We start from the raw sequence: 26,106 nt of genomic DNA on the forward strand, positions 1-26,106 counted from the left end.
AGGTCAAGGTAGCAAAGAGGCAAATTTAGACTTAATGTAAGGAAAAACTTCCTAATGAGACCCACACAAAAACAGAAGGATCTGTCTTGGGGGGGTGGAAGGAAAAGGCCTTCCAGCAAAGGCCTGGATGGCCTCTAGTTGGGCAGGTTCCTTTCCAGGGAGGGATTGTACCAGAGAGCTGCTGAGCTTCCTTTCAACTCTGTAATTCTGTGATTTGGGGATCCTATGACAGAAGGAAATAGAATTTGATGCTGTTCTCTCTGCCAAGTACAATGACCTTTGGACTAGGAAGGACAGAACAAAAATGACTGACATGGAGTTTAAGCCAAACATAAAACAGGAGATAGTAAGAAAATATCTCTTTGCCCTAAATGAGTTCAAGTCACGTGATCTGCCTGAACTGCATCCCCAGGTACTGGAAGAAATGGCAGATGGTGAATATTAAGCTGCTGTCAAGGATCTCTGACAAGATTGTTAAAAGACTGTGGAGAACAGGAAAGATGCTTTCAGTACTGGAGAGAGGCAAATATTCCTCTAATTTTCAAAAAAGGGAAGAGAGGGGCGTCTATGAACTATAGGCTGGTGAACTAAAGTTCAATTGCTGACAAAATTCTAGAATGTATTATTAAAGGAATGGTCTGTAAGCACTTAGAAATGAAAGTGCAGTCAACCCAGAGGCAGGGGCTATATAGGAATGCTGATGAGGAGCTGCAAAGATGCTCTCCAGAAGAGCAGCCACGGGTCTGGCCCGTGCCTTTTTCTGCCAAGCCAGACTAGTCTCCAGAAATGCCCTGGCGGCAGCCTTTATTGCAACAAGGAACATTCATACCTCTAAGGAAGGCACTTCCAAGCTAGTTTCTCAACTTGAATCACATCTTCTGGGAAGTGAAACCTCTGTTGACCTTAAAGAGTCTGGGAGTGTCCTTACTATTGGTGATAGTATTGCCCGTGTACACAGGCTAAGGAATGTTCAAGCAGAAGAAATGGTGGAATTTTCTTCAGGTATAAAAGATATGTCCCTCAATCTGGAACTGGACAATGTTGGTATTGTTGTATTTGGAAATGACAAACTCATTAAGGAAGGAGATATTGTGAAGAGGACAGGAGCCATTGTAGATGTTCCAGTTGGTAAGGAGTTGTTGGGTCGCGTAGTAGATGCTCTGGGCAATCCCATTGATGGAAAGGGTCCAACTAAAGCCAAAACACATAGAAGAGTGGGTCTGAAAGCTCCTGGAATCATTCCTAGAATCTCCGTGTCTGAGCCTATGCAAACCGGCATTAAGGCCGTGGACAGTTTGGTACCAATTGGCCGTGGTCAGCAGGAGCTGATTATTGGCGATAGACAGATTGGCAAAACTTCGATCGCTATTGCAACAATCATTAACCAGAAACACTTTAATGATGAAACTGATGAAAAGAAGAAGTTATATTGTATCTATGTTGCTATTGGTCAAAAAAGATCCACTGTTGCCCAACTGGTGAAAAGACTTTCAGATGCAGGTGCCATGAAGTACACCATCATGGTTTCAGCCACTGCTTCTGATGCTGCCCCACTTCAGTACCTGGCACCTTATTCAGGCTGCTCGATGGGAGAATATTTCCGGGACAGCGGTAAACATGCTCTAATAATCTATGATGACTTATCCAAGCAGGCAGTTGCCTACCGTCAGATGTCTCTGCTACTCCGTCGCCCACCTGGTCGTGAAGCTTACCCTGATGATGTCTTCTACCTACACTCCCGTCTGCTAGAGAGATCAGCCAAAATGAACAACGTTTTTGGTGGTGGCTCCTTAACTGCCTTACCAGTCATTGAAACACAAGCTGGCGATGTATCTGCTTACATTCCAACCAACTTCATCTCCATCACTGATGGACAGATCTTTTTGGAAACAGAGCTGTTCTACAAAGGTATCCGCCCTGCCATTAATGTTGGCCTGTCTGTGTCCCGGCTTGGGTCTGCTGCTCAAACCCAGTCCATGAAGCAGGTGGCAAGTACAATGAAGCTAGAGCTGGCTCAGTACCGGGAAGTGGCGGCTTTTGCTCAGTTTGGTACCGATCTAGACCCTGCCACTCAACAATTGCTGAATCGTGGGATACGTCTAACTGAGTTGCTAAAACAAGGCCAATACACTCCCATGGCAATTGAAGAACAGGTGGCAGTCATCTATGCTGGTGTAAAAGGGTATCTTGACAAAATAGATCCTACTAATATCACCAAGTTTGAGTGTACTTTCTTAACTTATATAACTGAGCACCACCAGGCCCTCTTGAAGACGATCAAGGGTGATGGAATGATCTCAGACGAATCAGAGAAGTTGTTGAAAAAAGCTGTCAAAAACTTCTTGGCTAAATTTAAAGGTTAAACTCCCGAAGATGTGTAAAACATGTCAATTTGGTTCTGTCTATGTTTCTTCTACTGATTTGGTCCCATTCAATATAGGACTTTAATTATGCCCTCATGCACCCAATACACAGAAATCCAATGTGAAGGTAATTTTTTAAAAATCAGGGATCATTAAGAGCCAGCATAGTTTCATGAAAAACAGGTAACAGCACACTAGCCTCTTTTTTGACATGGTCAGAAAACTGGTTGGTCATGAACAAGGTATACTTACAGTATTAACAAACATTTGATAAAACACCTCATGTTATCTCATGTTATGCTTGTTGACGAGAGAGAGAGAGAGAGAGAGATGTAGACTAGAAAAGAGAGCAGTGACATTGGTTTAAGGCTGGAAAAACAACCAGATCTAAGGGATCATCTAAATGGGTTGATATAAACTTGGAGACAGGTCTCTAAGGATTTGTCCTTGGATCTGTGCTGTTCAACATTTTTATCAATGATCTGAAAACAAAAATGGCATGCTTATTAAGTATGCAGACCAATCAACAAGCATTTACTCAGCTTGTAGTGTAGCAAGCACTGGAGAATTTTTTAAAAAAGGAAACAATCACTTTCCTCAAAGAGCTTATTCTGTTGGAGTTGAATGAATGATATGAAGCTAGGAGGAATAGCCAATATGTGGTATGACAGAGGGAAGATCCCAAAAGATCATGACAACCAGAAAAATGGGGCTGTACCTGTAAGATAAAATTTAATAGGAATAAATATAAAGTTTTTTGCTCAGACTCAAAAAATGGGAGAGGCACAGATCAATAAAACTTAATGTGAAAAATATGAAGGTTTTAATAACCTGCAAGTTCATTGTGAATCAATGCTGCGATAAGTGAAGGTGAAGAGTACCTGGGATGGATGATTAGAATAGGGTGGGAACTGAAGTCCAGATGAAAGAACTTAGGGTATATTGCTTGGAAAAAAGAACATTTAGAGAGGACAAATGAGCTGTCTTCAAGTAAGGGAATAGCTGTGAGTGGAAGACAAATAAGACTTGGCCTAGTTGGTCCCAGAGAACAGAATGAGGAGTAATGTGTAGAAGGTATAGTCAGACAAATTTAATCTCAAATTAAATTTAACACAAGGAGATAATCTTCCAACAATTAAGAGCTGTGCAAAAGTAGAACAGGCTGCTTCAGGAGGAAATTGGTTCCACCACTAGAAGATCTTCAAATTGAGATCGAATAGTCACTTGCTGGGGATATTATATTCTTGGATCGGATTCCTGCTTAGGTACAGGTTAAATAGCTAAATTCTGTGAAGTTACTGAAGAAAAACTCATCAGGAAGAAAGAAAGAACCAGGCAAGAGTAGAATCATGGAAGCCAAGGGAAGAGAGAATACCAAAAAGAAGAGGATATTCAATGTCAAATGCCGTAAAAAGGTCAAGGAGGATGAGGCCTGAGAAAGCACCAATGCACTGGCCAATTAAGAGATAGCTGGTAACCTTATTAAGAGAGCAGTTGAGCATAGGGAAGAGAGGTCAGATTGCAACATGCTGCGGGGAATGTAAAGAAGTAGAAACTACAAAAATAGAATACTCTTTCTAGAAGTTCAGCAGTGAAAGGGGAGAGAAAGATCCAATAATCATTTGGAGGCAGGGGTAAGGGGTTGGGAAGGAGGTGTTGGTGGTGATATCAGAACAAAGGGAAGGTTTCTTTAGGATCTCTTTAAGTATCTCTTCAGTATTTCTTTAAGTAAATGAGGAGGTGCTAGGAGAAAACAAAAGACCGAATATGGCCGAGAGAAGGAATAATAGATTCTCAAAGTTGCAGGGTCTGAAATCAAAGCCTAGGCTTAGCAAAGTGGACAGCTATCTCATCAGTTGAGATGAAAGTAAGAGGGAGAAGATGGGTAAAGACAGAGATAGGTTGTAAGGTGTGGACAAGGAGAGAGGAAGTTGTGGGTAGTCTCAATCTATCCAGTGAAGTAGGAAGTGAGGTCTCCTATTAGTGAAGAACTAGGTAGTAAAGAAAAAAAAAGGAAGTTTGGAAAAGTTGCTATGACAGATGTCACAGCTTACCTTGCTAAACTAATTCACAAACTTGCTTTCAATGCATTTATGTATTCAGGAATCTCATAGCTCTGCTTCACTGAATGATTACAGAAACTGTATGGATTTAAAATGGTAGGAATTAATAGATGTTTATTGACTGACTCAGATGTCAAGACAAATGCCATGTCTGCATGCTCCAAGACTGCTTAGCATTTTTTTTACCTTGGAGCTTTCAGAACTCTGTTTCTAATAACTAAAATATATAATATATATATTATAATATAATAGTGAATCTCACCTAGCTGCTTTAGGTCTCAGAAACAAAATGAAGATGGTCTTTCCAGCAGCAGCAATGGGCAAAGCTGGTAAAGTCAGTAAAAGAGAATCTGAGGTAAATCTGAGTCTATCAAATTCAGAGGAAGCTAACCTTTCCCCTTAAGTGCCAATTAAGAAGGTAAGGAATCATTTACAGGAACCTCCCTAGTTTCCAGAATTTAATCAATAAAATAAAAAAGGGAATTTTTTGGAATAAGAATGCTAGTTCTTAAAAGCTAAAGTCATGTGATATCTATGAAAGCACTATAAGAAAACTCCTCATTAAGAGGCATTTTCATGCAAACAAGAATTTCAAAAGACTTACACCATCATTACATGATGCCAAGATAAAGATAAAATTCCAAGTGGCCATTGCTAAAAGTACACTGGCATTCAGGGATGGGAAAAACATAAAAGGGAAAATACACTTTGAGAATGTGGAGAGAGGCCAGTAAGGCAAACAATGGCCAAATAGGCTTATCCCTTTATTCCTTTTTTTTTTTTTTTGGCTAGGCAATGGGGTTAAGTGACTTGCCCAGGGTCACACAGTTAGTGTTATGTGTCTGAGGCCACATTTGAACTCAGGTCTTCCTGACTCCAGGGCCAGTGCTCTATCCACTGTGCCACCTAGCTGCCCTATCCCTTTATTCTTTAAAAAAACTTCCTAAAACACTAGAGAACCAGGGGGCTGTTCCTTAGAAAAATCAATCTGCATTATAATTGCTTCTATCTCCAATAAAGCACAGGGGGGAAATCAGTGCTACCATAACACTCAGAATAAAGACAATTTGACTGAAGAATACTGGAAACAGATGAAACATCAAATTCAATTCCTAGGTGTCAGCAGTTTAAGGTCATGTGTGGTTAGCAACTACAGAAACTATTTTTGGTCAGAGCTCCATCTTAATGCTGTTTTATCCCACAAAGATAGCTTACAATAACAGAATTGGTAAATGACTTCAATTCCAAAATACAGTCAGTGAAATATTATGTCCCTCAGCTAACTTTCCTATCTTAATTTTTGAATTACAGTTATTAAAAAGAAAAAGAAAATGGTTGTTGGTTTTATCAGTTAATAGGGCCAAGGTCTTTTGTATTTTTGGCACAATAATTATGGAAAGCACTCTGTTGGTCAGTTAATAAGCATTTGACCATTAAGCATTTACTATGTGACAGGCACTGTGCCAAGTTCTGGGGATACAAAGTAAGGCAAAAACAGTCCCTGCCTTAGAAGCTTACATCATGGTTGGGGAAACAACATGTGAATAGCTGGGAACATACAAGACACAGAGGAAATAGAAGGCAATATGACAGGGGAAGGCACCAGCAGCTGGGAGGGCTGGGAAAGGCCTCCTGAAGAAGGTGGAACTTGAGCTGGGTCTTGAAAGAAGTCAAGAAAACCAGGAAGTAAAGATGAGGTATGGCTTTCCAGGTCTGAGGAAGAGTCACCGCAAAGGCACAGATATGAGTGGGGGTACTGTGTTCAAGGAAGTTGATAGGGAAGTATGGCTGGAGGGGAGCAAAGTGTAATAAAGGCCAAATAGAGAACTTTGTATCTAATCTGGGAGGTAAGAGAGAGCCAATGGGGAGAACTCTGTGTGTGGATGGGGATGGGGGAGTGTGACATGGCTAGACTTGCACTTGAGGAAAACCACTTTGGCACTGAGAGGAAGGAAAATGGGAGAAAAGAGAGATTTGAGGCAGGGAGACCAGTCAGGAGGCTATCGTGATGATCCAGGCAAGAGCTAAAAATTAGGGGCTGAAATAGCATTGTGGTTATGTAAGTGGAGAGAGGTAGACGTATACAGGAAGTGTTGTAAAGGTAGAAACAAGATCTGGCAAAGGACTGGATAGGTGGGGGGATAAGAGTAAAGAGACAAGATGACACTAAAATTATGTACCTGGGTGACAAGGAATAGTGGTACCCTAAAAAAGTAATAGGGAAGTTTGAAAAGGGTAAGGTTTTGAGGAAATAATGAGCTTTGTTTTGGAAATGTTGAGTTTGACATACCTGTGGGACATCTAATTCTTAGTGTCTAAGAGGCAGTTAGAGATGCATGACTGCAGGTCAGGAAAGACTAGGGTTGTATATAAAGATCTGGGAATCAGCAGCACAGAGATAAAGGCCTGGAAAACCCTTGAGCCATGGGAGCTGATGAGATCACCAAGTGAGAGAGGATAGAGCAAAGAGAGAAGGTGGCTCAGGACAAAGCTTTTGGGGATACCTACGATTGTGTGTGTGTGTGAGAGATAGAGAGAGATAGATAGAGATAGAGAGAGAGAGAGAGAGAGAAGGATGAAAAAGCAAAGGAGAAAGAGAAAGGGCAGTGAGATGGGTATGAGGAAAACTAGGAAAGAGCAGTATCATGAAAACTCTGAGACAGAGTAGCTCGGAGAAGAAGGTAATCCATAAGGTCAAAGGAGGCAAAGAGGTCAAGAAGGATGAGGATTGAGAAAAGGCCATTAGATTTGGCAATTAAGAGATCAATGAATAACTTTGAAGAGGGCAATTTCAGTTTAGAATGATAAAACAAAATATTCTTTGATCCAATAATCCTATCACTGGGAATAAACCTTATGGATGTTATTAAAGGGGAGGAAGCTTATCTATGCAGAGATATTTATACCTATAATATCTATAATTGGAAACCACTTAAGTGTCTAATGGTTAGGGACTGGCTAAACAAACTGCCACATCAATGCAGTACAATACTCTGCTGTCCTTAAAAGTGACAAACGTGACAATTACAGAGAAATATGGAAAGTCGGGGCAGCTAGGTGGCGCAGAAGTCAGGAGGACCTGAGTTCAAATTCGGCCTCAGACAAAACACTTGACGCTTACTAGCTGTGTGACCCTGGGCAAGTCACTTAACCCCAATCGCCTAAAAATAAAATTAAAAATTAAAAAAAAAAGAAATATGGAAAGTCATATGAAATAATGGGAAGCAATGAAAGAAAAACTAGAAAAGTAACTGACATGGACTAAGACTATTAGAAATACATTTAGATATATGTAACTGGGCAAAGAGATGAGAAGGTAATAAAGAGGAAGAAAATGAGAAGGTATTATTCGTATGTTCAGCTAGGTTTTTATTTGAATATATGTTCAAGTGATATTCTTTATAATGAGAAGTTACATATTTTATAATAATTTTTAAACATCCCCCAAAGCACTATTATTTTATTTTACCTGAAGAGTATTCTGGTCAATGACCTGGAAAAGGGAATGAGGTTTATTATCAAAAGAGACAGGTCGATGAAGAAGATTGCCATTGCCGAAAGCAACCCATCCTGGCTCCAGCTCATCATTACGGCAATACACAAAACCTCTGCAAGAGAAGAGTTCGTGCGTGTTTAATAACTTGTGATTAAAAAAATTATCAAATACAAACAATATTTCTGACTTACTAATACTAACAGCAGTGACTCTTAAAGTATGCAGAACCTCTGAGGTAAAGAGAAATAAATAATATTCATTTTTTGATTGAAAACTTGTATAGCAAACAAAAATTCTGCACAATTAACAACAGATGAAAAAATATCTTTTAAAAAATCTAGAGAAATCGGTAATAGAATCTCACTTTTTATTTCCATTGAAGGGATTAAAATTCATAGACTCTGTTAATGGAGAAACACTACTTGTTCAATCTCCAAGCTAAGTGTATGTAAATATTTAACCATAAAATTTTTTTATTTAGCAACAAAGAAGTTACTGACATAGTTTCAGAAATATAAACCTGAAGCAGTTTCTGGCTGGAGCGCAAGATTCTGTGGCTTCCATACTAGGTCAAAGGTCAAAATCTACCTTTTAAAAACTACTCAAGACAAGGGAAAGATTAAATGAAAAAGAAAATGGCAGTGAAAGGGGGATTATTTGGGTCTCAATTTAGAAGGGCAATTTTGTTATTAATATAAAGCAAGTTTCTTCAGTCTGACTACTCAAAATTCCCTTTCACAGAGATTTATAAAAAAGGAAATATTCCAACCAAAACATCTAACAAATTTGACACAGCTTACCGTAAAGTACCATGTAATCCAGATCCCAATTTGCTTACTCCTCTACCAACAGAGTTAGTAGTATATAGGTAAAGACCATCCGCTGTAAGGCAGCGCCCCAAATCAGCATCTGAAATAAATAAATTAATTAATTAATTAATTAATTAATGTGTGTGTGTCTGTGTGTAGATCTATAATTATTACAATTATGTATGTATCTTCACACACATATCTTCTAAAATTTAAGTATCTTAACAGATTAAGAGATTTTAAATTGTGGGCTCCCAAAGACAAAGTCACTTTATGTGAAACATGAGGCTCCATAGACAGAACTGGAGCTGATCTGCCTAGAAAGAGAGAACACTTGGAAGGGTGAACTAAGGTCAGGAAGAAGGTTCACCATGACAGCTGTCTTCATGCATTGAAGGGGATATTATGTAGAAATTGAATTAAACTGACTGTCTTTGGCTTGAAGGAAGAGATGTGGAAGATGCAAAGAGCAAATTTAGGCTTAATGTGAAGAAAATCTCCTAATAACCAGAATGGCCTAAAGGTCAAAGGGATGAGTCCTTCTGTCACTGGCTTGAGCAGTGGCTGGATGCCCCTTTCTTGAGATGGTGTAGACAGAATTCTTACCCAAGGGCCAAATCCTGCTACTGCCTGTTTTTGTGCGTAAAATGTAAAAATGGTTTTACCATTTTTTAATACTGTAAAACTTTATTTAAAAACATTTTTAAAAAACACTCTTTGCTCCAGAGCCATACAAAAACAGGTGGTGGGCGGGATTTGAGCCAAAGGCCATAGTTTGCTGACCCCTGAACTCCATGGCTTCTGGGTTCCCTTCCAATCCTGGGATTATGTGAAAGATTGTTTTCTACTAAGAGATAAAACATTCCCTGGTCAGGAGACCTTCCTGGTCCCTTCAGTGCTATCACCTCTCAGATGACCTTTCCTCTACTTTATGTATCTTATATATACCCAGTCATTTACACGGTGTCTCTCCTGTTTGAATGCAAGCTTCTTGAGGGCAGGGACTGGTTCGGTCTTTGTATCCAACACTTTGCACAGTGCTTGTCATATAGTAAATGTTAATAAATGCTTGTTAACCGACTGATGGTATTTCAGAATGGCTGTCCAAGAAGGACATCCATAAGCCAAAAAGCAAACACAGAAAATTTGGCTAGTTACTGGAGGATGGAGAGAGGTTAAGTATGTGTGTACATGCAGTACTAACCCCATCTCTTCTGAAGCACTCCTGACTTCTGAAATTTATAGGAGTGGGATAGACTTGTCCAGTCTTAAACCCAGAACTGGAATATGTGATTTCAGAGATCCTAAGAGGGGCCCCTGCTGCCAAATAGCCAATACCACCCTGCCCTGTCCTGCTGATGATTACTGTCACAGAGGAAAAGTCCTGAGGATCTGAGACTTTAGAAGTGGAATGCACCTTTGAAGTCACCCAATCCAACCCTGTCATCTTACAGAAAGAGAAGTCGAGGCCTGTGCAGGGGAAGCTATTTTCCCAAAGGGAACATGCAGCAGAAGTATAGTTCAAGCTCCTGTCCTCTCGGCCCACTCCAACCCACTGCCTTTCACTTCCTGACTAGAGAAAAGACCCTCAGAAAGGGAAGAGATGCTCAATTACATTGTTTCCTAGATTGTTCTGATTGGGGAAAGGGGAGAGAGAAGACAAGGGCTCTTGAAAGACTGGATGTCAGGAGGACAGGAAGAAGCAGAGAAAAGAAGCCAGAACTCAAGAGAAAAATGTGCCTTGGAGCCTGCTTCCCATAGCACCTCGGGCACACAGCTTCCCGGAAAGAGAGCTCACTATACCATGAGGCAGCTCGTTCTGTTGTTGGACAGCTCTGATACTTAGAAGGATTCTCAGAACCTAGTGCTGATCCAAAAATCTGCCTCTCTAATTTGTATTGCTCAGAACACAGAACAAATCTAAACCCTCTTCCAATATCTGCCAATACCTATCTGATTCTCCCTTTTGTCTTTATCCAGGCTAAAAATGCCCAGGTCCTTGATGAGACTCTAGTTTGTCATTCATTGTCCCTCATAAAACACGGCACCCAGACCCCCAATCCTTCTGATCTAACCGGAGTCCTAAAATTGTGAAACCTTTTTTTTTTTTTGGTCAGCCTAATCGTACAGTCAGTGCATATAAAACTTCTGGTCAACAAAATATCCCAGGATTTTCCCACACAAAACACTGGCAAGCCTGGTCAACCGCATCCCACCTAAGCCAATTAAGTGAGCTTATCTCTGTTTAAAGTCATCTAGCCAGCTTGGGCCCAATAATGCAGCCCACAGTTAAGATGATTGATCGGATCAGGTGTGTTACACTGGCTATCTCTCTTCCGGCTTGGGTGGCATCCCTAATATGTCTCCATTCATGTCATTCATAAAAGATGCTGACTAGGATAGGGTCAGCAGTCCACTGAAGACCAAGTCAACCATCACCATTCTTTGGATCGGCAGTGCAGATCTCCCCCATCACGACATCATTCGGTCTCTTATTTCACCATACTGTCCATAAGGGCACAGAAGTTTTTTGAAAAAGAAATTAAAATGCCCTGCAAAGGTATAACTAGTGTAGGAGCTTTGTTGTTGCTGCTGCTGTTTAATTTCAACTCATAATCTCACCTGCTCATAATCTCTTCCTGATGTGGAAACTCCCTCCACTGATGAAGGCCAAAGGCAATTTATCTGTGACTTCAGGCTCCAGAGAGCTGCCTGAAGAACACAGAGGTCAAGGGACCTGCTCACGCTCACCCAGCCAGCATGTGTCAGCAGCAGCATCAACACCCAGGTCTTCTGATTACAGGGTCTGACTTCCTTACACTACAGGACAGGAATAGTCAACTCATCTTTAAGGTCTTTAATTTCATACGAATTTAGAGGAAGACTGTTGCGTAGACAGTGTGCTGTGCCAGAAAGAGAACTGAGCCTGGACACCTGAGTTCTAACTCTAGGACTCACATTTTGGAGGTGTATGACTCTGGACAAGTCACTTCACCTCTCTGAGGCTCTGTCCTCATCTGTAAAATGGTGATAATAATATCTGCACTACACAGGCTGGACAGAAAGTACTTTGTAAACCTTACAGAATACAAGGTCTTGCTATCTTTAATAATGATTTTTAAGTGTTAAATATAATAATTCTATACTCCCAAGCATCCCATCACCCAAGTTACTAAGCAGGCTTTCATGGGCTACAGAATCACAGAAGATCGGAGCTGAAAGAGATCTGAAAGGTTCTCTAATCCAACTCAAGACTGAACCTGTGACAACATCCTTGCTAAGGGCTCCTCCAGCCTGAGTCTGCAGACCCCCAGGGATGGGGAGCCCATTGCCTCCAAGGAAGCCATCCCACTTTGAAACAGCTCTCACTGTTCTTTTCTCCAAGCCTAAGTTCTGCCCCCAATGTAATCATTTGCTCGAGGACTACTTCATAGTTATACAACTTGATATCATAGGAACAATGGAGGAGAGTCCAGAAAGGTAGGAAGAGTTCAAAACCCCCCTAAAGATTCCTGGGTACACCCAGGTTTGGGCCAACTGAGTGCTCCTGAAGTAACTAGGAAAGAGACTGTTAGGATTTTCCTCCTAGCACAGAAGAAACTTTGTTTTTCAAATCTTCAATAAGATAATTTCAGTTTCTCCATCTAGAAAATGATAGGGGCACCTTTTAGCTCAATGGGTCAGAAATTCTGCATGCACAATGCCATGACCTAGCACACTGGGTAACTCGGCAAATGCACTCTAATTCAGGATGCACAAGAATTTTCCTCCTTCTCTCCCATCTTTATTGGCTGCCTTTTTAGGCCTTAGGTGCCTTTCATCATGCACCAAAAAAAGAAAACAAGGCTTGATGATCTCTTCCCATCTCCAACATTTACTGCGTTGGGCACCTGAGACCAGATTCAAATATCCATGAGTATTTTTTAAGGAATATGTAAGTTTTTCAGATATGCTTTGTAACAATAAAACTGCCTGCATTCTGTTCTCTACACTATCAGGTTTTATATTGTTGACAATAAAAGTAACCAATATAAAATTATGGGAACCTTGGAAAATTATGGAGACCCTAAACACAGAGGTACATGTAAAAATCATTCTCACCTCCCCCAAACCCAAAGTACCTTTACTTTCAGCACTGGAACCAGTGTTACTATCTGGTGCTGGTAGCATATCTTCATACCCCCAAGAAACCATGTGCTTGCCCCCAAGCAAACAGGATGGTGATCCGGGACCTCCTTCCAAAAGTAGCAACCTATAAAAAAGGGAAGACATTCAAGTTCTTCATTCCAATAAGAAGACAAAAGCCTGCCATCTGAAAAAAAAACAACTCAAGACATTTGAATATAAGATTAAACATTCTCAAATTTGCCCCAAAGTAGTACAAAAAATTTTCAAAGAAAGTAGAATTTGTGATGAACAAAATTTTGACACAATGAGAATTTGATCATGATATTTCTTCAGAATGTAACTGGACAGTTCTTACCTTAATGTTTGTCTTTGAGGATGGTAAAATCTCACTTTTAAAGAAGTCTTAAACATATAGGCCATTTTCAAATAGAGGCTCACCTGTATAGTACATCAGCTACAGGCAGAGACCCCAGATCTGTCTGTTTCTGTAATAGATGGACTGTATGTACAAATGTTTTCAATGATCCCCTGAAAAAATAATAGAAATACATCAAAACATAAGGCAAGATGACTTGATAACTACAAAGTTTTGTAGCCTCTTAAAAGCTGAACAGGTTTCAGCTGTTTTCCCATGTGCTGTTGCCTTGCCTCACTTAGCTGGGTGACTTTGAGTAGGTCACTTCAACTCTGTGGGTGTCAGTTTACCCCTCTGCGAATGGACAAAGTTGAATGAACTGGTCTCCAAGGTCAGCTCTAAATTTATGTTCTTATGACACTGTGAGAATCTGATGATTTGGACCCTCACTGTAGCAAGATAATCCTTTCACTCCTCCCTAATTGATTCTCTACCCCACTCTCCATAACAATTGTTCCAAACCTTTTTTTTCCCCTCTTCTCAAGCCTCCCATGTTGTCTCCCTCAAATACTCTTTCATCTATGATCATCACTTCATACTTTATTGAAAAAAATGAGGCCGATTGCCAAGGGCTCCCTTTTCTCCCCACCGTCTTCATCTCACAAGCCCTTGACATGGTCTTCCATTGCTTCCTTCCACAAGTCTCTAATGAAGAGGTGCCCCTTCTCCTTTACCAAAGCCAATGCCTCTGCATACACCCTTGATCCAATTCTCTCATCTTCTCCAGCACACCATCCCCACTATCATCACCTCGGTTACTTACTACCTACTGCTTTCTTCCGTGCTGCCTAGTTTCTCCTATCTTTAAAATAGCATCATTAGAACCCACTATCCCTGCCAACTGTTGTCCTGTATCCTCTCTTCCTCAGTCAAACTATACTCAGCATCTCCACTTCTTTTACCTTGTTCTTCACTCCTTGCAATTTGGCTTCCAACCTCATCATTCAACTAAAACATCTTTCTCCAAAAATTCCAATAATACCTTAATCAATAAAACTAACAGCCTTTTTTGCACCCTCATCCTTCTCGAGCTCTCTGCAATCTTTGACATACACTCCTGATCACCTTCTTTTCCTAGGTACTCTCTCCTCTCTAGATTTTCATGACATGGTTCTCTTCTGGTTCTCCTACTTGTTGACCGACTCTTCTCTGTCTCCTTTGCTGATTAATCATCTATATCATGCTCACTACTATAGATGTCCCCCAAGCTCTGTCCTGCGCCTCTCTTCTCCCTACATTGCCTCACTTGCGTACCTGGTCAACTCCCCAGGGCTCAATTACCATGTCTATTCAGATGACCAGATACAGAGAGCCCTAGTCCCTCCTTGACCTTTAGTCACTAATTTTAGTCATGAAATAGGACATGTTGTAGGCATCTCAAATTCAACTCAAAACAAAATTCATCATCTTTCCCCCTTAATCCAATCCTTTTCCAAACTTCCCCGTTATGACTGTAAGGCACCAACATCCTTCCAGGTACCCACGTCTGTAGCCTTGCTATCATTCTCAGCTCCTCTCCCACCACACACAACATAATTGCCAAGTCTTGTCTCTGTCTCTACACTATCTCTCACATACATTTCTTTCTCTCCATTCATGGTGCCATCATCCTAGTTCAGGCCCTCATCACCTCTAACTGTAATTACTGTTTGCCTGCCTCAAGTCTCTCTCCACTGCAATCCATCCTCTACAAAGCTGACATAGGTTTGACCAGGTCACCCCCTCCTACTCCAGGGACTCCATTACCTCTAGGACCAAATAGAAACTGTTTGTCACTTAAAACTCCACACAACTGGGCTCCTTCCTACCTTTTCAATCTTTTTAAACACTACTCCTCTTTGTACAGTCTGTGATCTAGCCAATACTGGCCTATTTGCTGTTCCACAGATAGGATGGTTCCATCTCTGGGCCTTTGTACTGGCTGTCCCCATGTCCCCCCCCCCACCATTGAACACTCCTCTCACCCCCACCTCTTGGAATCCCTGGTCAGCTCAAGTACCACCTTCTAAAGAAGTCTTTCCTTACGGCCCCAGTTACTAGCACATTCTCTACCCAAAACTATCTTTTATTCACTTTGTAGATATTCTGTACATAATTACATAAGTAAATGTGGTCCCCCCATTAGAATGGGAGCTCCTTCAGGGAAGGGACTGTTTTCACTTTTGTCTTTGTATCTTTGGCACTTCAGCACAGTGTTAATTAAGCACAAGGTGGTGCTCAACAAATGTTTGTTGAATACACCTTCCTGACTTTAGTTCATTACACCTGTCAAATATGGATAATAATCATTCCTGGTCTATGTCCCTCAGTAAGGCTCTGTGAAGATAAAATGAGATAAAAAGCACTTCAAAAAGTAAAAAAAAAAAAAGCACCATCATTACATAATATAGCATTATTAAATGCTAGATGTGATCAGACCCATTGTCCAGCTTTCTGTTCCCTCTCTTATATCTGATAGCCTCAACAGACAGACGGAGCAACAGAGAGAGACCACCTGAGCAGACTTCTGCAATGAACCATTTACAAGGTTCCTACAATTGCATATACTCTCTTAGGGCTTAAAACTAAGGTATGACAGTTTGTTCAAAGTGATAAAACTGAAAATAACTGCTGGTCAGATTTTGCTTTAAAAATAAATTTCAGCCATTGAAAATCAACTTTGAATTTGAAATGGCCAAAATGACTTAGAAAATAGTAAGAAGCAATCAGATATTGATATAATCAATAGAAGATTCTTTCCATGAGAGTGAGAAATGGAAAAAGAAACTTCAGCTGGGAACATCAGAGTCTTCCAGAAATATCAGCATGGATCTTGCTATTAAAAAGTCACTATATTTTTCATACCCTTTGACCCTGTGATTTCAGACCATGGGTTTTGAAATCACATCTTTGTAATCAACAAGGTTGAGGACAGCACAAAGAGACCGAGTGTGCAAGATATTAATAGCAGGAATATTTATTGGAAATAGACTACGTATCACTTGATGAGAGAATGGCTAAACAAATTATGGTATATGGATGTATTAGAATGTCACTGTACTATAAAGATTACTGAAGATGATGAATTCAGAGAAACCAAGGAAGAGTTACATGAAGTAGTACAAAGTAAAGAACTCCAAAATAAAAAAAATTAGTTTAAACTTTAAAATTCTGCTTTCTGAAAACCCTAATACTTTATTTGCAATCACTTTATCAGAGGGCTTTAAATATAAAGTATATATATGCTTTTATGAGGGTTTTGTTTAAGCATTAAGAACCAACCAAAAGGCTATTGCAAGAATTCAGGTGTAAGGAGATGAGGGCCTAGCCCAGGGTGGCAGGGGAAAAGGAGAGAAGGCAATACAAGAGATAACAGGAAGCTGAATAGACAAGATTTGGCAACTATATGGATATGGGGGGTGGGAGAGAGTGAAGAGCCATCTATATGACCAATGGTTTGAGCATAGGTGACTAAGAGGATGGTTCTACTCTCAAAAGTAACAGGGAAGTTAGGAAGAGAGGAGGGTTTGTGGGATAAGAAAGAGTCCAATTTTTGACATGTTGAGTTTAAGACATCTATCAGACATCCAGTTCAAGTGTTCAATAGACAGTTGGAGATGTGAGACTGGAGGACAGGAGAGAGGTTAAGCCTGGGCAAATAGATTCTAGAAACACGTGCATAGAGACGATTATTGAATCCATGGCAGCTTATGATATCACCAAACAAAACAGAATAAAAGGAGGGAAGGAGAGGAGGGAAGGGGACAAGACAGAAGGGGACAGCCTTGAGAAGCATGAATAGTTAGGGCATGACCTGGATGAAGTTCTAGCCTTGAATGTCACATATAAGGATCAAACAAATAAGGGGGTTCAAACAAACTACCTCTATGTTGCTAATTTACTCTTGCAAATGAATATAAAAATTATAGGAGAACTCAAAAACGTCTGACCATCTACCAGGTAGATATGTAAATAATATCACTTTGTCAATCATCTGGCATAAAATATAATTCACTTAGAATGAGTGAATATTGGTAAGTGCTGGTTTCCCACTTAGATGCACTGTCTCAAAACACAAGCAAACAAATTTTTTGCTATAAGACCTATCAACCATCACTCTAACCTGACCCAGTTAGCAGTCATTAAAGCAATTAAAGCAAGCAGTGAGTTCTGTAAGTGAATTGTAAACTGAAAAACACTGCCTAAATGGGAGTCATCAGGATGATAATTATTTTCCCCTTACCTTGCACAAGCCAAGGCTACAAGAGCAGCAGCAGCATTCTCCTTTTGCTTATGTGGAACATACTGGCCGGTGGCAGATGTCTCCTCTAGCCAAGAGCAGAGTAGAGCCTCGATTCCATTTAGACAGTCAGCTGGCTCCTTAGTCAAACTCAAGGGCTGGCAGTCTCGAAGGCAATTCAACAGCACCTCAGCTGTGATATTACAGAGAGACGGGTCTGTTCTACTCTGGGACTGAAGGAGAGGAAAAACCAGTAGGAGCCCCATTCGAGATGTGAATGGCGCTTGCTCGGGCTGCTGTAACAACCCCTGGCGTTTGAGCAGAGCCAAAGTTTCTTCATCACCCGAATTTTCCCTTTCATGCTGCTCTTCCAAAGCCAGCTGGCGCTGAGCGTTCCATAGTCCTCGAAGGGCATTCAGACGGTATTCAAGCAGGCGGGCATAGGCATTGCTCTGATTCCCACACACAGACCGCAAACGTTCAGCGAGTTCAGTAGGATTTTTGGTCTCAAATGTTAAAATCTAAGAAAAGCAAGCAATAAAGCGTTACTATCCGACAATGAATGTGTCCATTTCATCAGTCATCACTAAGAATAAAGAAGCAAAACGTAACTTAATACCATTACCTAAAACTATTTTGATTCTAACAATATATAAAAACACGCACCATGAGATCAGTTATTTATTGTTGGGAAGAGCTTTTCCTAAATATTTCTGCTAAGCCTCCCCCTAAAATAGGAGGGAGAACATTGGCTTAATCACTGCCTAAATGCAATGAAGAAAAAGATTATGATCAAACTTCAAAGCCAAAAATTTTATACAAAAGCAAAAAGGATTTACTTCTCCAGAAAATCTATTACCTTTATTTAAAAAAAAAATTCATAGTGTTTACTTCTAGGTATTTATCATAAAATACGGTATTTTAATTTTAGATAGATCTCAATTTTTAATTAGGTCACATTCTCACTTTGAGACAATATACAGATTTACCCAAGCCTTCCTTCCACCACCTTCTTACCAAAACATACAATTATCTGGAAGCTCCCCTTGATTTTAAGCAGCCAGGAATAAAAACACTAACTGTTCAATCAACTAAGAGATGAACCAACTCTTAAGAAAAAGATTCAAACCAAATTTATGATTCAAGGAGTTCATGCACTAAAATTCTCCTAGGTTAGAAAGTACACAATACAGAACAATTTGGGAGAGCTACACATAAAAACAGAAGTAATGTATGATGGAGTCTGGTTCTCATTATACTAAAAGGTCAAAGCATGCAGACACTCAGAAAATAGAAAGTAAAAAATATTATGTTAAATCACTGGTGGAGATATCACAAAATATACAGGCTATGGTTCACGTTATTTTTCTTAATAACCAAAAACCAATTTCCTTTCATCTCAAATTTAGTCTACTAAAATAACAAGTTCTTCTGGACACAATGTAAATATTGGAGTTATAAGGACAAGCTATAAAATGTGTGTACATTGCTCCACAGATTTGAAAAATGTTGATTTTGGAAAATCAAAAAAGCAAGTCAAAATAAAATAACTACCTATAAAGTTTGAAATGCTATTCATGGTCAAAGCTAATACTGAATGTAGATAGTTTCAACCAGGCTAGACATGTACTCAGAAATTTACTATTAGGTTCAGCTACACTAAAAACCACATTAGTTACTGCCAATGTCCAACCTTTGTCTCACTCTTAGTACATCACAAGGCTTTTCATACAATAGCAAACTCAGTCCCTGTTAAAGAAAAGCTTTAATAGTAAATAATGTTATTAAATACCCTTCTCCATGCTTGCCAAGCCTGCATTTTTCCAGTCCACATTTTCTGCATTAATAAAGAAAAACCTCAGTTCCTGAATTATTCTCTTAAAATGGTATCAGATATGAGAAACTAGCAGAGTCTTCCCAAATCCTTGAAAATCTCTAGCAAACAAGAAGAAACTAACTGCTCAATGACCTGGATCTCTGGCCATGTACACTTGGACTAAATGCCAGCTGGCCAAGTGGCACAATGGATAGAACACTTGCCCTGGAGTCAGAAAGAGTTATGTTCAAATTTGATCTCAAACACTAGCTGAGGGACAGCTAGGTGGCGCAGTGGTAGAGCACCGACCCTGAAGTCACGAGGACCTGAGTTCAAATCCTGCCTCAGACACATAACACTTACTAGTTGTGTGACCCTGGGCAAGTCACTTCACCTGTCTGCCTTAGTTTCCTCATCTGTACAGTGATGATAATAATAGCACTATCTCCAGGGGTTGTCGTGAGGATCAAATGAGATAATATTTGTTAAAAAAAAAAAGTGCTTAGCATAATGTCTTGCATATTGAAGGTGCTTAATAAATGCTTGTTCCTAAATGCCTTTACAGCCACATTTAAGGATACTGTTATTCTGGGAATCAAGTTAGCATTTCCTTTCTAAGGCCTATAGATGCTGATGCTTCTATCATCACTAAGAACACACCAAAGTTTATTATTCCAGTTTCTGTTTTTTTTTTCTACACAACATAAAACAAAAGTTTTGCAGCAGTTATGAGCCTTTTGATCTCATCATTTTCCTGAGTCTAAGAAAATCTAGACAATTTAAATATTTCCTTCCAAAGCTTTTCCATTATCGACTCTGTGATTTCTTCAGCTTAAAAAAGGTTTTAAAAAGAGTAAGCTCCATATGTGCAGCACATATATGACTTCACGCTTTAGCAGGCATGGATCAGCTCAGCTATAGGAAGCCACTACTAAAAAATGCAAAATGGGCTTTTATTAGATTCAAGAATAGATGAACAATTCTGTAACATTAAACCTAGATATTTAATTTTATGATCAATGTTCAAACATAAGTGCTTCTGAAATATAATATTTGATGGTTCATAAAATGAGGTATGTGGCTGGCTATTTCTAATGCCAAATTGCACAATCTGCTGTTGAAAAATACATAATATAATCTGTATTTTTCTGTCAATTTCTTTTTTTACATCAAGTACTTCTGTATATTTTTAGCATTCCATTTTAAAAAGAACTATTTTGAAAAAATTGTTATAATATAATTAACCAAATATTATATAATACATACACTTAAGTGGCTGTTACATTTATTGATTTAGCAGTGTCTAAGGCTTACTATGCTTTTAAAAATCCATTAGACTATTCAGCATTATCCATTTTCAATGGCACATTATGAGCACTGAGCGCCGTCCATTTATTAATAAGACTTTGTTGCTGTTTTTAGAACACTCAAGTCTGAAGTGCAGCCAGCCTGAAATCCTTTAGTGAAACCACTCTAAAGTTTTAGGTTAGTAAGCTTGCTCTGGAGGAGCCATTTGGGTAGATCTGTGCTTTATTAAGTGACTTGTCACAGTTTAACATATGAGTCTTCTATCAACATCTGCTCCTGGCCAAGAGGGCAAAAGATCAACATCTCAGAAAATTAACACCACCTTTTCCCTAAGGAAAAAAAAATGAAAAAAGCTACATGTGGGTAGATCTTTTGCTATCTCTAAACAAAAGGATCAGAAATTGCATATAGGTGATAACACCCAGGTCTTCTCTAATTAAAGGAGTGGCACCCTCAAAGTCACTTACAGACTTGGAGCAATGTACTATCAAACCTGACACACATGTTGACTACACCAATTATCCTGGAACTTCTGAGGCAAGAGGGAAAGGGACGGAGGAAGGGTATGGTAAATGAGGTTCACATCATGAGGTCAAATCTGATTCTGAACAAGATTCCAGCAAAAGAACATAAGGATATAATATTGGGTCAAGCCATTGTTAACATTTTTTGCTTTTTTCTTCATGTGAAAAATATAATAGAAAATGCTTTAAAAGCCCATACTTAACAAAGAAATTTAAAATTTGCATAGGGGAATGCAAGGAAGTAGTTGGAGCAAATATAGAGTTGACCCTTGACAAAGACCATATATAAGAATACATCTACTTCTAACTAAGTTAGAAGTTACTTCTAACAACTACTTCTATCTAAGTTCTAACCCAACGTCTTATCATGATGTGAGATGACCTTGGGTTCTCAAGGTTACGAAAACAGAGTTCAAGCCTCTGGTAGATACTACCAAGCTGGAAAGGATTCAAATATTAAGCTGGTATATCACCTTTTATCTCCCCTACCAACTGTTCTGCTTGGTTTCTACTTCATATACCTCATGCTTTCCCCCAGGATAAGCTCATCACCAGAAATCCTATCCTTATGGTAATTGCTTCAGCTTTGGTACTCAACACTTCCTCAGTACCCTCAGTTGGCTCTCCCCTCTGGAGGGCTAGAGGGGGAAGCAAAAAACTCCTCCCTAAGTCACCCTTTACAGAGGGCTCAGAATTTCTAACTTCACTTCCCACCAGCTGCTCTGTTTGGGCTTAACTCCACAAGGGCAGGGACTATCTTTCTTTTTCTCATTTATATACCCAGCGCTTGGCACAGTGCCTGGCACACAGCAGACATTTAATAAATATGTACTGACTACTGACTATCTAAGAATCAGCCTAGCTAAGTACAGAAAAGCTCACCCCCAGAAAAGTTTAAACCACAGAAACTCATGCAGACCACTTCCTAAGACACGGAGGGCTTGCGATCTACCTCAACAGAGAAAATACCTGCACAGACTCTTGGAACATTAAGGAATAATACAATCTGGCTCAATCCAATATTTCAGTGCTGTAGGGAATATCTACGCTTAAATGGATCTGTGATCTCATTGACATGGGCAATGTGTGGAGACCAAAGGAGCATACAAGCTGCTCAGCCATTATCCCTTGTTCTCCTATGACAGCATCACCTCTTTTCTAGTCACATATTTCCCTGATCAATCAACAAAGCATTTACTAATCACCTACTGTGTACCAGGTACTGGGCTGGTAGCTAATGATAGCCTCACTAGTAATATGTGACAGCCTACTCACATCCATCATGTGCCACTCCACAGTTAGGTGACTCACAACTTGAATTCTCTGGAGACTTAAGTATTTCATGACTTACAGCGATATTTGACCATTGGAAGAATATTAATATTTGACCACTGGAAGAATATTAATAAAACAATGAAATCTCTGTTTCATTGGTACCTTCAAAGGTGCTCTGCAATTTCTCAAAACTTGCACTTATCCTCCTATTTGGTTCTAGATTCAGTTCATTCTTTATCAATCAATCAACATTGATTAAACACTTACTATGTGCCAGGCATTGTGCCAAGCGCTTCATCCACAGTACCCGCTCAAAATATACATACCAATGGATCATCCACCAGTATACTGTACTCCGGCCAAAAATGCATTTTTCATCCACTTGGTTTGCAAACTGTGGATAGTTACAACAAACTCTTTTGAGAGACTGTGGTTACCATTTAGAAGACTCTGCAATGTTCACCTGATGCAGTCAACATAAGGTCATCCACAAACAGGCTTATCTGAAGGATTTCACCCTCTATTGAGAATCCATCTGCCATTCAGACTCTCTACTAGACACGTTCCACGACAGCAACAAACAGTTTTGAAGACAAATTTACCCTGCTTGATATTATTAATCAGAAGTCTGTCAAACAAAATGATTTATTCCTTCTTTCAAGGAATTTTGTATGACCTTAAAGATATGCATGGGAGCCTTTAAGGTGGCATCTTAGTCTACCATATGAAATGCTTTTTGTAGCCAACAAAAAGTAAGTTCAAAGGGATCTAATACTCCCAATTAAATTCAACTCACTAAGCAATTATTAATCTGACACAGGAGGCATAGTGAATAGTGTTTGATCTGGAGTTAGGAAGACCTGGGTTTAAATACTGACTCAGACACTTACTAGCTAAGGGACCCTAGGTAAATCACCTAATTTCTGTGTGCCTCAGATTCATCATCTGTAAAATGGGGATCATAATAGTATATATATCACAGAGTTGCTGTGAGAATTGAATGATATAGTATTTATAAAGTACAAAGTGCTATATAAATGCTAGTTAGTATTATTATTATTAATCACCTATGTGCCAGGCACTGTGCTAAGGCGAAAAAAAAAAAAAAAAGCAATCAATTGCAATCTCTTGTAAAATATCATTTACAAAAGAAAGCCTGAACAGCAGGTTGGTGGCGCAGTGGATGAAGCACCGGCCCTAGAGTCAGGAGGACCGGCCCTAGAGTCAGGAAGACCTGAGTTTAAATCCGGCCTCAGACACTTAACAGTTACTAGCTGTGTGACCCTGGGCAAGTCACTTAACCCCAATTGCCTCATCATAAACACAACAAAACAAAAAAAAAGAAAGTCTGTTCATATTTTCATCAAGAGTTCCCTTGAAATGTGTAGATTACTCTCATAAAAAAATTTTACGAGGTGGAAAGGGAGTCATAAGGGGTCATTGTTATTGATATTTTTTTAGCTGTCATCATCGAATTTCTTTTTTTTTTTTGTCTAAGAACAAGGCTCATGATTTTTTGCTAAGGGTTTAGTGTCCTTTCTTTCATATATCAATAGATTCAAAATTCTGTGACCTCCAGCACAGAGGTCACTCTAGTCTAGTGCAACTACTTTTCTCATCTCTGTTTGCTTTAGTACCATTTCCACTTCCTTATGCATCACCGTGGGGATGAGGCTATTGAGATAAATATATGGCTCCACTGTAAGTGATGGAGAAAACAGTTTGGTATAGAATTTCAACAGATCTTTCTCATTTTTCTTTAGGTCTTTGTCCTTCCAGTTTCACTTTTAAATACTCAAAGGCTACCTAGTTAGTTTATGTCTTCTCAGCCAAACTTTCACTATACTTGTCACAGGTAAGTGAGCACAGATAATAAATAGCAATTAAAATTGTTTATCTTCATAAGCCAATTCCATCTAATCAGCAGTAGTCAAATCAATAAATGGTGACATACATCCCTTCTTCCCGAGAGATCTCCCTTAAAACTCCTCCTTCCCAAGTCCTCCTCCCATTTTCTTTCTATTCCTCTAAGGTAAATAACTATTTGTGAGGGACATTGTAGAAGAGACTCCTGCTCAGTTATAGGCTGAAACTGGAAGACTCTGCGGTCTCTTCTGTCTCAGATTCTACAAAATGTAATATATTAGAAAAATGTGGGAAAACTTCAGGCAACAATGGAGAGAAAAAGCATCATAAGAAACACTCTCTTTAATGCAGATTACTCTCTGCCATTGTACCATTGGCATCTGTCTTTCTCAAGCAATGTTGGATTATGTTCCATGGACAAACCACTGCATATATTTGGAACCAACAATGAACAATAATGGCGTTGGCTCATCAAAAGAGGGGTGTTTCAAACCTGAGATGACTCAAGTTTCAAATAGATGAATTACATTATGACACTATACAGTCGGTAGGGTACATTAACTGATTCAATTCATTATGTGAATCTGTCAGTATAATCTGAATTTATTCCAAGGCTTATTTCAAAACTGATCCACTGAACAGACTTGAAAACCTAAAATAAAACCTTTAAGTAAATGGCAGAGAAGTCTGAATCCCATTCAAATGTTTGATCAGATTTTAAACTTGTCTAGATTTTCCTCTACTATTTCTTACACGCTGAATCACAGGAGCTCTGAACTGAATATAACAGACAACAAAAATCAGCAAGACTTCAATTTAAACCAAATTGTGATTGGGGGAATGAGAGAAAAATTAATATTATTATTGATATTAACAACAACAAGAGATTCTCTTTGGTTTACAGTCTTAAGGATCATAGAACACTTTCCAACTTTAAAAGTGAGTATAAACTCAGAAGTAGAAACGAGGCCACATTACAGGTTTCTTAGTTGTCTCAAATAAATTAGACCCTGACTCTACACTACTTTATAGAATCTTTAAAATTATGTCTGTCTAAACTATAAATGGCTTCAATTTCTTTCTTTCAACACCTTTTATAAAGGAAGATTAACCTAACTGCTAATAATGTGATAATGTATATGCTTTCATTCATAAGTTTTAGTCCTTGAATATTGTGTTAAAATTTGGGAAAGAACCCTGCCTTGAAACAAATTTTAAAAATATTTCAGTGTATAGAACTTTGTTCTCAAGGGTTTCTAACCTAAGGTCCATGAACCTTTTTTTTTTTTCATTTTTCATTTTAATTTTCAATAATTGGTTTCCTTAAGTAATCTCATATATTTTATTTTATGCATTTGGAAGCATCGTTCTGAGAATGGGCCCACAGGCTTCATCAGACACTGCCCAAAGGGTCCAGGACACAGACATGGTGAAGCCTTCCTGGAGCTCACATCACTCTTAGTTGTCAGCCATCTCTCAGTAGAAAAGGAAGATTAAAGCATTTAGGGGGGAGGGTGGCTAAGGTGGAGGGGTGGCAGGGAGCAAAGGAATCTGGGTAGCTCTGAAAGTACCTCCCTTAGGGTAAGACTGCTTCATGGGCGTTCATCTAACAGGGGATTTAGGTGCAGAGAGCTGCTGGGGCCTACACTAAGAAGAACATAGGATCGGAGATCAAGAGCAGAAAGAGACCTCAGAAGACACCACATTTATATAGCACTACACAGTTCAGACAATTTCCCTCACAATCAGTTAGGTAATTGCTAAAGCAAGGGTTATCCCTATTTTACAGAGGAGAAAACCTAAGCTCAGAAAGGCTTGTCTGGG

At 39.4% G+C, this 26,106-nt stretch overlaps 1 protein-coding gene and 1 pseudogene across 4 annotated transcripts in view; one reads left to right on the plus strand and one right to left on the minus strand.

Moving 5' to 3' along the window:
- HECTD4 (HECT domain E3 ubiquitin protein ligase 4) overlaps positions 1–26,106 on the minus strand; it is a 195,019-nt gene that overhangs the window by 114,743 nt on the left and 54,170 nt on the right. For all 4 annotated transcript variants that reach the window (XM_027862558.1, XM_027862548.1, XM_027862540.1 and 1 more), the window contains exons 2-6: positions 17,497–18,014; positions 13,298–13,387; positions 12,853–12,983; positions 8,723–8,831; positions 7,896–8,034 (exon numbers count right to left, since the gene is read on the minus strand). In XM_027862558.1, coding sequence (XP_027718359.1) covers positions 7,896–8,034; positions 8,723–8,831; positions 12,853–12,983; positions 13,298–13,387; positions 17,497–18,014 — 987 coding nt within the window. The remainder of the gene's footprint in view (positions 1–7,895; positions 8,035–8,722; positions 8,832–12,852; positions 12,984–13,297; positions 13,388–17,496; positions 18,015–26,106) is intronic.
- LOC114044763 lies at positions 717–2,363 on the plus strand (annotated as a pseudogene).

The sequence above is a fragment of the Vombatus ursinus genome, unplaced genomic scaffold (assembly GCF_900497805.2).
Source record: "Vombatus ursinus unplaced genomic scaffold, bare-nosed wombat genome assembly UNPS02001287.1, whole genome shotgun sequence".
Lineage (NCBI taxonomy): Eukaryota > Metazoa > Chordata > Mammalia > Diprotodontia > Vombatidae > Vombatus > Vombatus ursinus.